Below are 18560 nucleotides of genomic sequence, written 5' to 3'. Positions count from 1 at the left end.
GATCTCCGGAAATTATCCTATCTATTCTATTCAGCACCAGAACAATTCAATTTTATACGAGGGGTTATCAAAAAGTTCGTGGACTGTTGCGATGAAATTAATACTATGTAGTCTGTGCTTACGAAATTTATAAGGAACATAAAACAACAAAAGTTTAAGAGATGTTGAAAATTTAAGCTGGATACGTTGGTAATTTGCCAAATTATTTCAAAATAAAAAAGACACTATATGATCACCCGGCGCTGTCGCCGTTAAGTTTCATGACGTCCGACATCGTCATTATTTCTCAATTTCCGCTCTCTCTACCTCATACACTTATCTTGATGAGATTACCTGGAGTTAATTAAGGACTTAAGTCCGTCTACTTTTTATGACTTTACAATGTCATTAACAGCTGCTTTCAATGCATATCATGGCCGTAGGAAACGGGGGGGGGGGCACGGGGGGGGGGGCGTGCCCCCCCCCCCCCCAATAATTTTGCCGATATATAGATTACTATAGTAAACATAGATAATGTGTGCTTGTGCCCCCTCAATAAAAACGTCTGATGACTTTTTTTTTTTTGCTTGTCAGGAAATTTTTGGTAGTGCCCCCTCAACGTCAACTGAAAAATGTATGGCTGTGCCCCCCCCCCCCCCAAACTGAAATCGCTTCCTACGGGCCTGCATATAATATTGTAAATGAATCTAAACATAGGAAAAGATCCTAACTTGATTATGCCAGAATACTTAGCTTGTTGGAGTTCAATGTCTACCAAACATGATCAATGTAACTTTTCGACGTGACTGTCTTTTGACACCCTGACTACAAAATTTTTAATCGACATTAACTGTGCATCGTTCATCTCTCTGAATCTTTTTTGGACATTTAAAACAAGTACTCTGCATGCATTTTAGTTTTCTGTAGCCTGTTTAAACATTCCATAGGTCTATACCAGTTTTTCCAGGTGCGAAACTTTATAGAATGTTGGAAAAAGAAACCCCTCCCCCCCCCCCTTTTGACGTTATTTTCAAGCCCTTAATTTTCTTGACACTCCATATAAAATTTACGATAAAATTCCATAGAACTTACCGTATGGGATAAAAATTACAAATTTTACGGAACGATTGTGTAGTACCACATGCCTGAATTAACGGGATTTTTTGATGACAAATGCTCATATCAAAAGAGTTTTTTTAGTTACACTTAGGTAGAAAAAAACGTCATATTTGAGGTTGCGCCGCCTGGACAAACCATTGCTTACAAAAACATTAACAATTTATTAAAAAATAAAACTTACGATTTATGGTTTATTCTATAGATAGACAAAATGATGGCAACTACATGTATTAAAATTCATTGATGTATCTAAAGCGGTTTTAATTTTATGGCGCCAGTCCACGAAGTTTTTGATAACCCCTCGTATGTGGCTTTTTTCAATTGTCGACTATTTTCAAAATCTAAAAACATTTGATATAAAAGAGAAAAAAAAAGAATTCAAATCAAAGTATTTTACAAAACATCTTAATTATTAATAATAACCCTTTTAACTATTTTGTTCATGCATTAATAGATAAATAATATACTTCTTAAATTTTATGTAATTATAAAAGTTTGTTGTGTAAGAATAAGAAATGTTAAGAATTGTAAGCAATTTAATTAAAGTTTAGGGTGAGAGGTAGTACATAAAGGCACACATCAGTGAAATAAACCTATAATTGTTTTGAAATCAAAGATGCCACAGAGTCTGACACATCTGTTTCATATTAGTTATTTTACTAGAAAAAGACGTTAATGGTAATCTAACAACAATACAATTTGATGACTTCAACTTTTCTATCGTCAACTTCCCTTAGTTATGTAGTAATTTACCCTTATCACCTGCATTTGGGGTTTATATCTCCCAGTTGATTCGATACGCAAGAGCATGCTCCACCTACGAGCATTTTCTAAAACGAGGCAAGCAATTGACAAACAAGTTGATGAAACAAGGATATCAACAGTCTCGTATAAAGTCAACATTTTGCAAATTCTTTGGTCGATACAATGACCTTGTCAGCAAATACAATCTATCATTAAGTCAAATGCTGACTGACTTTTTCATACTAATTGTTAGGCCATTATTTAAATATTGAATTTCTATGGATTTTTCCGTTTGCCCGATCATGACAAGGAGCAGACGGCGGTTGTGACCTGTCTGCAAGGGATGCTTACTCCTCCATGGCACCTGACCCAACTTCTGATGTTCAAGAGTTTCTTCTTTGCTCTACACCCGATTTGTATTGTTTCAATGGACTTTAGAGCTTTATTACTGTTCGTTATCTTCATATTTCATTTGTAATTAACGTACATGATCGGGTTTCTAGTACTCCAAGTTCATTATTTTATGAACAACTGTCTAGGTTTTTGGATATGATGTGATTTATCAGTTTATTAACGTCAGGCCTCTAAGTGGCCTCTAAAATTTAGGCGCCAGCTGGCGCCTTATCAAAAATATTTAGTCGCCAATGCAAATTTTTAGTCGCCAGGCAATTTTTTAAGGCACCAAAAGTTAATAGTAATCAATATAGGGAACAATGACGTGCCTAAGAAAACCCGACATTTCCATTGCTTAAAATAAATCCTCTTCTTATAAATTTCTTTTCGCTTTTTCAGAAAAATTGATAAAAATGTTAAAAATTCCGGAATCCTACGATTGCCAAGTCAATTTAAAATGGTCGCCAATTTACGTGATTATTTACATAAACGCCGAAGGAGGACCGCACTCCATATGATTTGGATTTATTATTTTACTATGGAAAATAACCTTCATTACAAAAATAAGAAGTATCTGTGGGTTGTATGCAGGAGAGAGGGCTTCCATGAAAACAAATGTTAGAGAGTAAATGAACATAGCGTAGTAGCCCGCTTAAATTTTAATAGCTAAAATAATCAATATTCTACTTAGTGTTCTTTTCCAACGTGTTAAAACCATATGTCCGCTAAAAAAGTACGCAAAATTATTGAAATTCCTTTGAGCAAGCAAAACGCCAAATGTAGCACCCACCTAAAAACACACACACACACGCGCGCTTAAATGAGCCAAAATTAGTACCCTGTTATACGGTATATCAACATAACATTGAATAATTAGCTAAATTAGGGGTACTGAAATTTATTCAAAAGTTATCAATACTTAATTGTAATTTAAAGACATTCTTAACAATCGTGAAATAGTCAATGGTTCGAGATAAATACTTCGAGTACATACATGTTGAAGCATAAAGTACGTTTGTGGTCTTCTAAATTTAATTTGTTTTGTTAAAAAATGCTTAAAAAGAAACACACAAAAAAACCTTTATCATTAAATCAGTATACACATTGTTGACATATTTTTCCATGAACAGTTATACAGATTATGCAATGGAAAACACAAAATGTTGTCGCTGGTGCGACATTTATATGAGGAATCCAGAAAATGTTGTTATAGGGGCGTCAGTTAATTGGGTGTAATAACCTTTACCGTGGTTATGTTTGATCCAAACCTGACCCCCTTGCTTAAGTCGTAATGTCACCATGTTTGTACCTGTTTCATAGCCAACGTTGCTGTTAAACACTTCCGCGATTGCTCGGGCCTTACTAGATCCGTTTAGCACAATGTCTATCCAAATATCTGCATTGTTACTATCACTTTGGATACTGACATAGAACATATAGTTCCCGCCAGTGGGCGCGGTAAATATTCCATTGGACAGATTATACCCATCTCCTACGTTGTTGATAACTTTGTCGAACACCAATATCCCGCCGCTCCAGGAACTACTCCTTAACCTCACCCCAGCAGTGAAGGCTACAGATACACTATTCGGCAAATCTATAATACATTAAGAGTGGAATAAAGTCGTTTGTAAAAAGAAATCGTACAGGACAACTAAATATCCTATCTATTTAATATCATATCCTTATGTTTTTATGTATTACAAATTACATAAACTTCCATCAGTTATAATTCTTTAGATATAATAAATGACTAAAGCAACTTTAGAAATAAAATGTATTAGATTTTTATCATTCAACTGGAGCCCTATTAAAGTTATTGCAAAACGTTTTACATTGGAACCCATATAAGTCAGGTGACCAGACTAAATTCAATATAGAGTGTGCTAACCTATGTTATTCCCATTAATATTAAAGTCATGTGATAGAATACATAATAAGTTTACATAAAAAATAAATTTAGTTTAAAAGCATACATATTTTAAGCACTTCAATATAAAGTTGGAAGTATGGAATCGGAGAAGTGGGTTTGTGACGGTACATATTGTCGTTTTGTACATATTGTCGACGGCGACAATATGTACCTACCCTCACTGCACATATTGTCGTCCATCGGTACATATTGTCGCCGGCGACAATATGTACCGAGACGAGCCTCATTTTCCTCCTGCATATTGGACGACAAAATGTACAGTCAAGCACCAGCACATATTGTCGTCAGCGACAATATGTACAGTCAAGATCGGCATATATTGTCGTCGATATATTGTTTTGACGAATATTTAAGTACAGGTCCACGTAAGAATCAGGCAATCGGTGATAAGTCGAATATTTCATATTCGGCCAATATTTTTATATTATTACTTGATACAGTACTAATTAAAATAAATCATGATTTTTCCAAAAAGGCACATCCAGACTGTGATATGTTACTATAAATAGATTCGGGCATTTATGGGCCAAAATGTCAACCAAAAAAGAGGAAGTTTAGTACAGAAGTAACAAGTGTTGTTGTTTTTCATAAATTTTCTAACCCTATTTTATTTTGAGAGGAATCTGTATCCTTCTTGTATTAGTTGTCATGGAGTTGGTATCTAGGTCGTATCCATAGTAACCATTGTAATTATATGTCAAGACATTTTGGATGTCACAAACATTGTGAATTTAAAACAATATTATTAAAAACAGCATACACATTATGTAGCTAATTACACATGGAAAAATAAAACAACTGCTCATTATTAGTTTTCCAGTTTGAAAAGTGTGGAAAAATCAATTAGCAGTTTTTAATGAAAAGGAAAACTATTGAGAAATTTTGATAAATTGCTTGAAGTTTGACAAGATTTTTTCCTAAATCTAACTGCATTGTGTGTAAAATTTAACTTTTATTGAATTGTTTCTTAATCAAATTTATCACATTATTATGAATTTTTCTATTCAATGTACCAAGTTTACTCTGGAATTAATTTTATTTCTCTAAAATAGTTTTGGAGAGAATTATGATCGGGATCGAAATTCTGTATATTAATTAACCAACTTTGATGATTCCAGATTTTTTTTCTGGTTTTATTTTAAACAGCTGTTAAAACTAAGCAGGTGCATCCAGTTTTCTTGTATTACTTTTTTCATATAGTAAACATGATGACCAATCACTATCTATTTGGGTGATTCTTCTTATATAAGCATTTATTTATTTATGTTTTTTTATTTAGTTTTTCAGCTTTTACTTTTGTCAAATACTAACTTAATATATATAACAACAGAGAATACATTATGCTACATGAAGACAATTATTATGTAAAAACAAGTCAGAGTATGTTAGTCTCTGCTAGCAATGTCCTAAAACTCTCAACATTTATAGATAAAATTATAAATTCATGTAATAAGTTCTTTGACTCCTTCTAAATCATACTACATGTATATGAAAGGAATGTAAAGGATTTTGTTCAACTGCAGAAAATGATGCAGCTGCAACATTTGATTTACTCTACCATTATATGAGCAGCAATATGATATTTTTAATTGCATATTTAACAAATATGTCATTTTGTTCAACATACTAAACTAAATGTTTTAATATGAAAATTTCCAAGTTTATTCTTAAGAAATCAACAATGACCAATTTGCAAAAAAGGTTTAACATGTTTATTAAATGTTAACAATTTACATGATTTATAAATTACATTGTACATTATACAAAGATCAAAATTTGTAGAAGAAAAGTTGTTACAATATCAGTTCTTTATAATCATCATTCCATCCCAAGATTTAAAAAAAAAAATGCTTTTTAAACTACAGTACTTTTCAAGCAGACATGCACATTCAAAATTCTGAACTTGATTAATTTAATATATGGACTTGTGGTGCTTCTACTTTTGGATGGTTTCCGTTGTTTTCTCATATAGTACTCGCCACTCTAAATCTCAACTGGTATGCTATTCCCTTTGTTTTCAAAAGTTAATGAGCAATGTAGGACTAAAGTTCTACCTACACTACTGTCACTAGCTTTTATTATGGTTAAACACAACAAAAGGCACCAGATTCACTGCTCTATGTGATTTTAGAAAATTCTTTCATTTGTAAAGTTTGTCTCCTCATTTTTCACTAAATTTTGAAGTTTGGACAGGAGAAGAAAACCTCGACTGTTTGAGAAGACCAAAGAACTCTTCTGCAACTTGAACTTGTCTGAAAAATTAAATGCAGTGGCATATTACCCAGTATTTTAAACTCTGAATAAGCATAAAATTTAATATTATGAAACAATTTAATTACTTATCTCTAAAAAACATTTTTAAAGTCTTAAGCAAAATATTTTTTTTAATTGGTAGTTTAAAATAAAATAAATATCTATACCCATTTTATAAAATGGGGTTCTCCTAATTCAATAAGGAAGGATTTCCAAAATAATGATAATTATAATAATAAATAAATAAAAATAAAAAATAAATAAATAAATAAAAAATTAAAGTTAAAGAACGAAAGCCTTTTATATAAAGATGATACTCTATTTCATCATTAAATATGGATATTAACGTAATTGCATTGCTTCTTGCTACAGGATGTCATCTTATTTTAAAAATATTTTTTTTAAAATTGTGATAACTTTCAGTAGCTGTTTTGAGTTATTCATGTTCTTACACTGGTTCGGTTCTCTGGAGTAGGGAGTGATACATTCATTCTGATACTTTTTTCTAACATTTCTTTGCTAGGAGTTTGTTTGTTTTTAGCTTTACTGGTCAGAGACCAGAAGAGCTAATGCGATAGTAAGGTGTCCGTCGTCCGTCCGTTTGTCTGTCTGTCCTTCTGTAAACAATTTTTCAAAACGCTACTCCTCCTACATTTTTGGTCTGATTTCAATATAACTTGGCACACAGAAGTAGACTACACTAAGATACATAATTCTGTGTATCTGTTTTTGATTTCATTGTACAGTGTTGCCATGGTTACTAAAAATAGAGATTTCTGTGAAAAAACTTTCAAAACGCTACTCCTCCTACAGTTTTGATCTGATTTCAATATAACGTAGCACACAAGTAGACTATACTAAAATACTTAATTCTTTGTATGGGTTTTTGATTTCGATGAACGATGTTGCCATGGTAACTAAAAATAGAAATTTCTGTGAAATAGTTTCAAAACGCTACTGCTCCTACAATTTTGGTCTGATTTGAGTATAACCTGGCACACAAATAGACTACACTAAGATACTTAATACTACTTATCGGTTTTTGATTTCAATGAACGGTGTTTCCATGGTTACTAAAAATAGAAATTTATTGAAATACTTTCAAAATACTACTCCTCCTACACCTTTTGTCTGATTTCAGTATATCTTGGCATACAAGTAAACTACACAAAGATACATAATTCTCTGTACAAGTTTTGGATTTCGATGAACAGTGTTGCCATGGTTACTAAAAATAGAAATTTATTGAAATACATGTACTTTCAAAATGCTACTTCTCCTACACCTTTTGTCTGATTTCAGTATAACTTGGCATACAAGTAGACTACACAGAGATACATAACTGTCGTTATTGTTTTTCGATTTTGTTGAATGATGTTGCCATGGTTACTTAAATCGTAATTTCTGTAAAATTATTTTAAAAGGCTACTCCTCCTACAGTTTTAGTCTGATTGCAATAAATCTTGCCACAAAAAGAGACTAAACCGTGGATCATTATTCAATGTATTGCTGTTGCAAAGTTTCAAGTCCAAGTGCTACTTTTATCTTCCTTTTGAAGTACAACCAGTAAAGCTACAGTCTCAGAGACTTCTGGTTTTTTGTTTTTTTTTTTAAATTTGCAAACAAATATCTAGTGAAAGCCGGAGATAAATTATTTTCCTTCCTTTTCAATATATTATATCATACGGGGTTTATATCTCTCAGTTGATTCGATACGCAAAAGCATGCACCACGTATGCACAATTTCTAAAACGAGGTAAATTATTGACAAACAAGTTGATGAAACAATAATATCAGCAGTCTCGTTTAAAGTCATCATTCGTAAGTTCTATGGTCGATACAATGTCCTTGTCAGCAAATACATTTTATCATTGAGTCAAATGCTGACTGACGTTTTTCATACTAATTGTTAGGCCATTATTTACACACTGAATTGTCGACGGATTTTTCCGTTATTTCCCGATCATGACAAGGAGAACACGGCGGGTGTGACCGGTCGGCAGGGGATGCTCACTCCTCCATGGCACCTGATCCCACCTCTTATGTTTTGGAGGTCCGTGTTTGCTCTGTTCCTATTTTGTATTGTTTAATGGACCTTTGAGCTTGAATACTGTTCGTTATCTCAATATATTTCATCAGGATAAGTCAAAACACAACACGAAAATCATAACTCAAATGTATTTAGAAATGTTTAGAAATGTTTTAATAATTATCATAAAATATTCAATTAGATAGATAATTGATTGCGTTTTGAGTAATTTAATATATAATTTTGGAATATTAACCCATGTTGACCGTAACGTATCAAAATTGTTCATGTTAAATTTTTGAATTGATATGCATTTTTCCATTTTGTAATTTAGAGTTAAATGATGTAGCAGCCCAGTTATCATAGGTATTGTGTTCTGTTTGAAACAAAAAAAGACCAATATCATATGTGTGAAAGCCAACTCTTTTGGAAGTTTTTGTAAATATTTGCATATAAAGATTACTTAATAATGGAGAAAGTTTCGTACGATTTAAAAACACATGCTTTGTTTCTGAAAAGTAAAACATCCTGAACACAAATATCACTATAATTTCATAAGAAATGATGGTTCCTGATTCCGTCTAAATATTGATGTTTATTTACATGGCTGTTATTCAAATATCAGTAAATTATTTTTATTCACTTTTCGTGTACAATAACATTCTCAAATAAAGATAAATTGAAGGGTAAATTCCCTCTTGATAAATGATTTTTCTATTAGACGTTGTTTTCTTATATCTAGATGTAGCATAAATAATATTTTCTTAATTACATAATGCAAATGTTAAAAATAAGAATCTATGTTCAAAATCAATAGGAGTTAAGAATTTTCCTTATTGATGTAAGAAATCACAAACATTTAACACCATTTTTAAAACAGGTCTTTGTAAAAAAAAATTCTATTTCTTATTCTTATAAAATATGTCTATACCATTTATCAAAATATCAAATCATGGTTGATTGTTTTTGGCTACCCTTTTAATCCAGGAATATTTTATGAATAACAGAGCTGTTTATATCACACATTTTTATCCTCCTTCTAAAATTACTTGAGTTTTAATTTTTCTTTTAACTTTATCACATTTTTATTTCCATATAAATTCCAAGATTTCCCGTTGAACAATGATATTGCTTCTTTAATTGGATTTGGTAGAAATACAAGAAGACGGTAAATTTTTGGTAGAAGTAAAGTTTACAGAACTGTTAAACTTCCAATAGGAGTAAGAATCCTTCGTTTATTTTGTTGAATTAATGCTTTAATTTTTCGTAATTGAAAATTGTATTTTTTTTATTAATAATTTTATCTAGTTTTCAATTTAGTTTTATTGAGAAATCAATTTCAAGTAAATTAGAAGTTGTGCAACCCCATTCAAGTTTTCAACTGGAATGGTAAAAAAACATTTAAAGAAATGTTTTGAACTTATCCAAACAATTTTGGTTCTTGAGCTTTTAAATTTATGCCCTGAAAATTTTCAGAAATCAATAAAATCTAATGCTGATGAAAGAGATTCATGTGAACTTTCAAGGCCCAGGTAGATATCATCCACATATAGGGATATTTTATATTTTGTCTAACTTATTAACAATTCCTTTAATCTTTTGATTTTGTTTAATAATAATTGCTAGACTTTGAACAAAGAGTAGAAGCAAAATTGGTGCAACAGGATTTACCTGTCTACATCCTCTGTCGATGTTCAGTTAAAGTCCACATTGTTGTAGAGATGTACCAAATTTTGGATTCAATTCTTTTAATTACCCCCAGTTTTTGAGAGCTAGGAAGTGTTTTTTTCTGAAATATGTCATTTATGGCAAGTACTAAAAACCTGTCCAAAACATTTAGCAGAGAAGCCATTACTTTCCCGTGATTTACAGTTTTTCTAAATTATTCCCATCGAGCGTTTTTGCAACATCATTTTCAATTATTGGAACTCTTTCACTTTAATAACTTTAAAAGATCTATATGTGGAAGTTCTATATCTTCACAAATATAAAGAATTTGTAATACATACCGATTCTTCTTAAAATTTCTGACTGGTTGTAATTTCATTTTCTTCAGTATAGACCTTTTTGATAATCTTGTTGAAATTATTATGGTATTTTAGTTTACAAAGAATATGTTGATGAATTTTCTCCATCTTCAACTCATATGGCTTACTTGGACCTTATGTACCTTATAAATTAATACCTTTCTAGCTTTTTGCCGGTGGAGAGCTGCAAATTTTGACCTATATTTGGCATTCAGGACCATTTAGCTTGGATTACGTTTTTATGCAAGTTTCATCTGATATTTCTTTAGATTTTGTAAACATTAACTGTTGCTATTTCAATACATTGTTCATTTTAAAATGTTGCCTGGTCTTGTTTAATCTATTTGCTTAACTGCACTAAAGCTTTTTTTTATCTGTATTGGTTTAATGCTACCTGTAGATGCCCAACAATTTAATTATTATCCTTATTTAGGCATACAGGTAACATATTGGATGCAAGCAAACCAGCAAGGGATTTGTTGGAGAGGGTAAAACAATGTATGGCGTCAAAGAAATGTCAAAAACACAGAAGAGCATTGAAAAATTTATAGCAACATAAATATTAAAGACATACTGTGCTATAGCATATTATAGAAGTGCTGTAAATCAGATTTGGATTTTCAAAAAACTCCAAAGGGTTTTAGAAATTCTGAAATCACCAAATTTTTCAAAAGTCAAAAGCTTCAAAACGTACGACTTTTTTTTTTTATATACTTTTTACAATTATTCCTCACGATAAATTAAAAACAAGGCTTACTGGTATCTTAAACAACTGCTTTCTCAATGAAAATGTAACTCGGAAATTTTCTTGTAATTGGTAATCAGCAAAATTACTTTGTTAAAAATAACTCTGATTCTACACACAAGTAGTTTGATATTTAAAGGATGCTAGAGTTACTCATCGACAACATTTATGTAGACTTTGGAGACCAGGTCTTCCAATAAACTGTTAGAATTCCGAATCGCAATCAACGCAGAATGTAATAACGCAAAGTATAATAACAGACTCTTTAGGATTATTACATTTTGCGTCGAGATTATCGCAGAATGTAACAATGTCCTTTTTGATTATTACATTTTGCGTTATTTGATTTTTTCGTTGAGGGCAAAGCAAAATGTAAAAAAAAAAAAATAAAAATGTAACAACACGAAACAAAATCTTTTTTTGTATTGTGTTCAACGAAAAACATCATAAAATTGATTTAAACATATCTTTAATATTATAAAATATGAATATGTATTGTGCCGAAGTGGATGAGTCGGTTAGGAGTATGAAATGTTTTTAACTGATACTTTATACATAATTTTCTTTTGTTTATGCATTAATAAAGCTTTGTCTCATAGAATTTTGAGTTTTTGTTTCATAGTAAAATTTTGCATTGCACGCTATTTCACATGTGTATTCCTTGTGACAAGACCTTTCTTTAGGTACAACCATGTATGACATTTTGACCTTGACCTTGGAGTTTGACCCAGTTTTGAAAAATTTACCAAACATTAACCTTGGCCATAACTTTTGAACAAACAATGCTATGGCTTCCATACTTCACATGTGTATTTCTTGTGACAAGGCCTTCCTTTGGATACCAACAACTTTGACCTTTTGACCTTGACCTTGGTGTTTGACCTATTTTTGAAAAACTTTTACCTTGGCCATAACTTTTGAACGGTTACTGCTAAGGCTTTCACACTTCAAATGTGTAATCCTTGTGACAAGACCTTCCTAGGGATATCAAAAACTTTGATCCTTTGACCTTGACCTTGGAGTTTGACCTACTTTTGGAAAACTTTACTTTAACCTTGGTCAAAACTTTTGAACGATTTATGCTTCGGCTTTCATATTTCAACTGTGTGTTTCTTGAGAGAAAGCCTTTCCTTGGGCACCATTAATTTTGGCTTTGACCTTGATATTTGACATACTTTTGAAAAAAAAATTTCTATATCTATTCAATGGTTGCTGCTAGGGCTTTCATATTTCATAGGTTTATTCCTCGAAACAACGCTTTACTTTGGGTACCAACATATTCTATTTGCATTTGTGAAAGTTTAACCTTTGCTATAAGCTGTCATACGGGGGCATCAGTGTTTCACAAACACATCTTGTTTATCTGAGGTTTTTCTTGGGCGGCGAGGGAAGCATAGTGTGTTCATTATACATATATTATTTTGCTTTGATTATTGTGGTAAAAACAATAGGGCCTGGCATCGTCTCGCAGCGTGCTTAAATGCATTTTGTACTATTCAGTGAGACATTGACATATGAACATTGTGTTAAAAATGTTTTCATGTATTGTGATATTTTAGTAATTACATTTTTGATACATTGTAGAAGGAAGTTAAAGAATCGGTATCATTGCAGACTTGTATTTTGTAACTGTATACGTCTATTAAATGCTGACAAACAAGCGTTTCTTTCACTAAACATGTGTTATGATTGTAAATAATTTATGTTCGTTTGAGTGAAACGAATTAGAACATAACAACACATCACCCTGTGTGAATGTAAGGCAATTTAATCGGCGTACGGTAACTTGACGAGATATTGTACGCCACCACGTCATTGCATTCATTCACACAACCAGTTTAACGTAATTCTGCAGCAGGACAACGCACGATCGCACACCGCACGCGTTGTTAGTGACTATCTTCAGCAGCAAAATGTGATTGTGCTACCTTGGCCTGCATTGCCACCGGATTTATCGCCTCAACATAATTGTGATGAGATGGAACGACATCAAGGAAAATAGCCACCCCTTCTACGTTGGATGCTTTGTGTCGTTCTTTATTGCATTTCCCAGACATTTTTGCGTAACCTGATTCGTTCAACTCGTCGTAGGTGCGAAGAATGCATGGGTGCATATGGCGGCTATACACGCTATTAAACTTTTGTGAAACTTTTTTGCACCCCCCCCCCCCATCATTTTCAGTGGTATTTGATATTTGAATTGAAAGAAGTGCATTAAATTAAATACTGATATACATTGTGCAACATATTTTGACTCTCTACATAAAATTACTTTTTCCGCTAATATATATCTTTGATTTATAATAAATAAAAGTGAAATTGCCCATGCGAACGGTATAACGTATAATCATGCATACAAATATGTGTTAATATGGTTAAAATGGCATCATATTGTTTTTATTGTATTAATATAAATTATATCTGTTTATAAAATACGAGGGTTGTTTGTTTGGAAATTATTGAGACATTAACTCATACTCCATAAAGGAAAGAGATATATTCTTGAAAATTTGTCATAATTTTATCAAGAATAATAAGACAAATGTATAAAAGTTCAGATTAATAGGATAACTAGATACTAAAGTACATGTAAGTCCCGGTGAAAATATAAACTTGCATATGTCTATTGACCTGGACCAGCATCGCTACGTTATTTTAACGTAAACCAACCGTAGATCTTCTCTCATGTTTAACATGGCCGTAGGAACCGGAGGGGGGGGGGGACGTGCCCCCAAAATAATTTTGCGGATATATAGATTACTTTAGTAAACTCAGATACTATATGCTTGTGCCCCCTTAATAAAAACGTCTGATGACCTTTTTTTAAAAAAATTATTTTATTTATTTATTTTTTCTTTTTGCTTGTCAAGGAATTTTTGGTAGTTGATGACCCTTTTTTTTTTGCTTGTCAGGAAATTTTTGGCAGTGCTCCCTCAACTGAAAATGTATGGCTGTGCCCCCCCCCCCCAACTGAAATTGCTTCCTACGGACCTGTTTAGCTATCGGGAAGTGTTTGCTCTTCCTTTTCTGTCATCACATATAACATTCTAGAAATAAAACTTTTTCTTTTTTAACGGCTCTTTAAAAAAACCAATAAAATATGTGTTAACGTTGTTGCTACCCCAATGTAAAATTACATGAAGTGTCAACAGTACAGTTTAGTCAGTATAATTAAGGGTTGTTACATGGCTTGACAAGAGCGCACTTTGTGTTTGTTGCATGTTTCTTTGTTTCTTGATTGAATGATTACAACTTTTCAGGTAGGAGAGCTAGGCCCTCTTATTAGGCAAAGACACGCACCTGTTGTATATTTCTTGATACAATAATCAATTTACACCTCCCTTTCAGAAAGATCCATGCAGACGGGCAATTAAGTGGAAATTCGTGGTCAGTAGAGTAGAAACATGCAGAAAAAAAAATGCATAGAAAATTAGCCGGGTCATAATTTAACGCCGAATAATGACCTTTTTGCATGTAGAAAAAGTAGCATCACCCTTATAATCTGCATACCATAGGTAGAGAAAAATGACCCCCGGAAAATAATGATCCCTTAGAGATTTTATAAAGGATATATTTTCCTTTTTGTTTTAAAAGATCAAGAATTATAAATCAAGATACCATTGGGCCAAAATGCTCACCCGAGGTAAATTCAGGATACAGCGATAATATATTGATCTCGTTATATGTAAATCTTACGAATAAAATAATCTATTATTATAATTTATGACAAATTTCCCATTAATCGTCTTCAAGCTACAGTATGTGGACAGACGTGTCGTCTGACTCTAACCACATGTTTTTTGCTGATGATCTTATTCTTGTATCGGAGAAACCTACTGGTTTACAGAAATGTATAGATATTTTAAGTAAATATTGTCATGAATGGAAATTATGTGTGAATATGGAAAAAAAATATGTTATGATTTTTTCTCAAAGTACAAATAATGAAAATGTATATGGTTTTTACTACAATCATAGCCCTTTAGAAATAACAAATCAGTATAAATATTTGTGACTTGCATTTAAGTCTGATGGGAAAATGAAATTGTCAGCGGAACAGCTGTCAGGAAGAGCTAGAAAGGCCTATTATGCTATAAAAACTAATTTTTCAGCTAATATAAATTTTTTCTGTCGAGACAATATTAAAACTTTATAGATCTATGATTACTCCATTCTTAACTTATGGTTCTGAAATTTGGATTTCAGACTACAAATGTGATTTATTATCCTCAGATCATTTCCCATTTGAAAAAAATACAACTCCAGATATTTAAAGACATTCTGGGTGTTCATAGAAAATCATCTAATATTGCTGTTCTATATGAGTTGGGACATTTCGCACTATTTTATTTGTGTTCCGAAAATATGTTTAAATTTTATTCAAGATTGAAAAATTTAGAGTCAGAGAATGAGCATCATAACCAGTTAGTCGTGTATGCATTTAAGGAAGATAAAACACTCGGGTCTAAAGTATCTTGGCAAAAGAAAACTTTTTACTCTACAACAGAAATTGTCTTTATCCTCAATGGACATATCACATAAAACTTTAAGACATAAATCAGAGGAGCACTATAGGAATAAAATCTGTGAACAGTTAAAGAACATTTCTAAATCAGGTTCTGGAAAATTAAATTTTTATAGTAATATAATAAATTTAAATGAATATAAATAAGAGAACTACCTACAATTACCATTGAAGAAATCTGAAAGAACAATCCTAACAAAACTAGGAATTAGTGCTCATATACTACATATTGAAATGGGGAGATACTCAAGGCCACCTATTCTTAGAGAAAACGTGTATGTCATTCTTGTAAACTTTTTATTGAAAATGTAAAACATTTTGTACTTTATTGTCCTAGTTATGATCAGTATAGATCATAATATTGTGATATATTTAATGCTCAATGTTACATGAAGGAAAACCCTATTTTTGACATAATCAACCCTCCAAGTATTAAAATTGCTAGAAGAGTATGTAACTTTCTGAAAAAAGTGTTTTGATTTTAGAAAAGAGAAACTTCAACATAACTGATATGCTTACTGGAATATTTTTATTGATTTTATGTATGCTATTGTTTGTTGTATTCATGACTATATGTCAATGTATGATGGTGCTACCAAATAAAAGAATTGAATTGAATTAATCTACATTCTTCTGGCGTATGTTTATTTAATTCGTGCAATGGAAGACCTTATATTTCCATCTAAATCGCTTGATCATCTGCACGAAGACAAGACCTGTCAAAACTATAATTTTTATTGTCAGATTACCGCATTATTGCATTATATTGTAACCGTATTTATGAAAGTTATGGCCTTTATGAAGTTCTGCTTGTTAAAGTTATCATGATTATATATTTACAAAATATATTTACTAACAAGGTCATTATAATGATCCAGTGATTTTCGAAATGCTGGTTTCCATTGAGACTAGCTTTTGAAAGCTTATTTGTCAATATCCTGCCATTGTTTAAAAGATGATTGTACTTACAGCATGCTCAAGCGTACCGAATAAGTTGGAAACAATACACCATATACAGGCGATAGTGGAACATTACATCATAATTACATGTTGACGATGACAAAGATTAGATAGACTGAAAGATAATGACACATGTAAGGCTGTTATATTACATTTTAACTGGATATTCGTCCAGTATTCGTCAGAGGATTAAACGTTGAGATCCAAACCTTAGCAACAATCACCTTTTCTTAAACTTTGTAACACTCCTTAGGGATGGGATCATTTTTCAACGGGGATCAACTTTTTATGTACAGTGTATATATTTCTTATATGTTGCACATAGAGAAATTGATCGCTTTGGTTCTTTTTGTACAAAAATGGCATTTTTGTACGACTGGGGTCATTTTTTGACGTCCTAGTCATTATTCGTCTTTACACCGGCGTAAAAGATCTGACTGCCCCTTGTTATTTTTCAGTGCACACGAGGAAAGAGTTTTTAACTTCTTTGAACTCTTTTGTCAGTTTATTTTATATACATGTACCTTTAGAATCTCTCTCTCTCTCTCTCTCTCTCTCTCTCTCTCTCTCAAAAGCTAATGAAAGCAAAAAAAAAAAAAAGTTTTCTAAACTATTAGTAAATATCACAAGAAAACATCACACTCCATTCACAGATGAATTCGGGAGATCATCACATCGGAAAGTCAATTACATGAATATGCTTTTGTAAATACTTTTACTTTTGATAAATACGTGGTCCGAACCAAAAACAGTTCCAGAAACATAAGTAGTATTTCATTTTTTGTACTAGTATCTATTAACAAAAGTAAAGAACTCACTGAAAGGAAAAAGATCTAAAATATCATTGCTCTTTTCTTGGCCTATATAGTATTCCAAATGTATATTCGTTACACAAGTTACGTTTGGAGTTAGAAAGTGGAAATCAGAACTTATAGTTATCGAATGCTTACCAAACATTGAAGACATGAATGCACTCTGAGAGTTTTCCAGGTTTAAGACTGACTTTGATATTTTTGCACTGCAAGCAAATAATTCATTGTTCAAGGTTTCAAGCCAAGTATTCAAATTCGGAGACAAAATCCAATACTTTTTCTCTATCAAAATAGGGATACTCTTGTCTATTTCCAAAGTGTGTTTGTTCAGGTCAAGGAGAATAACTGACATATATTGAACTTCAACTTTCAAGTCTCAAAGTATGGTACTGGTGTTTTTCTCAAAAGCTTCTCTCTTAAATTCTGATTGTTCTGCACATTCAAATATGTGTTCAGTCATTTGAGTAAAGTTTTCTTTGACTGCATGGAATAACTCTTCATACCTTCTGTGTTCAAGCTTAAGTCTCTCATTTTCTCGTTTTAGTTCGTTCACTTCCTGTTTCAATGCTGTCACCTCTACTTCCTTTTTCTGACGTTTCCAATTTCTCCATACTTTGTTTCAGGTCGACCATATCCTTCATGAATGTATGTACACATGTACATTTTTCACCAATGCTATTCTAATAACTGTTTCTTAATTCAAAAGTTGTCTCACAACGTCCACATTTTTCAAATTAATGTCATCTGTGTTCAACTGGCCGGCATGGGTGATATTGGACCACTGATACCTGTGAGTATAGAAAGACTGTGAACTTGAAGAAAATTCAGTAGGCTTAAAGTTAAAACAACAGCGTGCTTTATCTTGAAAGTCGTGATTTAAAATGCTAAAAGATGTTCAATTGTATGTTCATATGATTTCTTTACTTTGCATTGTTGTATTTTCAGGCTGAAGATTGAATACATCATGAAATATATGGAGTTAACGAACAGTATTCAAGCTCAAAAGTCCATTAAACAATACAAAATAGGAGCAGAGCAAAC

General features: G+C 32.0%; 1 protein-coding gene across 1 annotated transcript; it reads right to left on the bottom strand.

Annotated features, from left to right (window-relative positions):
- Window positions 1-3416: 3416 nt before the first annotated feature.
- On the bottom strand, window positions 3417-13279 carry LOC133204260 (otolin-1-A-like). The gene is made up of 2 exons (XM_061340001.1): window positions 13120-13279; window positions 3417-3832 (listed from the first exon to the last, which is right to left on the bottom strand). Exons 1-2 carry the CDS (start codon window positions 13277-13279, stop codon window positions 3417-3419), a joined length of 576 nt encoding a protein of 191 aa, XP_061195985.1.
- Window positions 13280-18560: the final 5281 nt, after the last annotated feature.

Source organism: Saccostrea echinata, unplaced genomic scaffold, assembly GCF_033153115.1.
Source record: "Saccostrea echinata isolate AGI-Se365-2 ecotype Australia unplaced genomic scaffold, CSIRO_AGI_Sech_v1 ptg000052l, whole genome shotgun sequence".
Classification (NCBI taxonomy): domain Eukaryota; kingdom Metazoa; phylum Mollusca; class Bivalvia; order Ostreida; family Ostreidae; genus Saccostrea; species Saccostrea echinata.
Note: the sequence above shows the minus strand (reverse complement) of the source record. Positions and strands in the feature narration are given on the sequence as shown.

Coding starts and splice junctions, on each gene's coding strand:
- LOC133204260 (XM_061340001.1), bottom strand. CDS start 13,279: ATGTCTGGGAAATGCAATAAAGAACGACACAAAGCATCCAACGTAGAA. Junction 3,833..13,119: donor ACATTTTGCTGCTGAAGATA/GTCACTAACAAC, acceptor AATGTATTATAG/ATTTGCCGAATAGTGTATCT.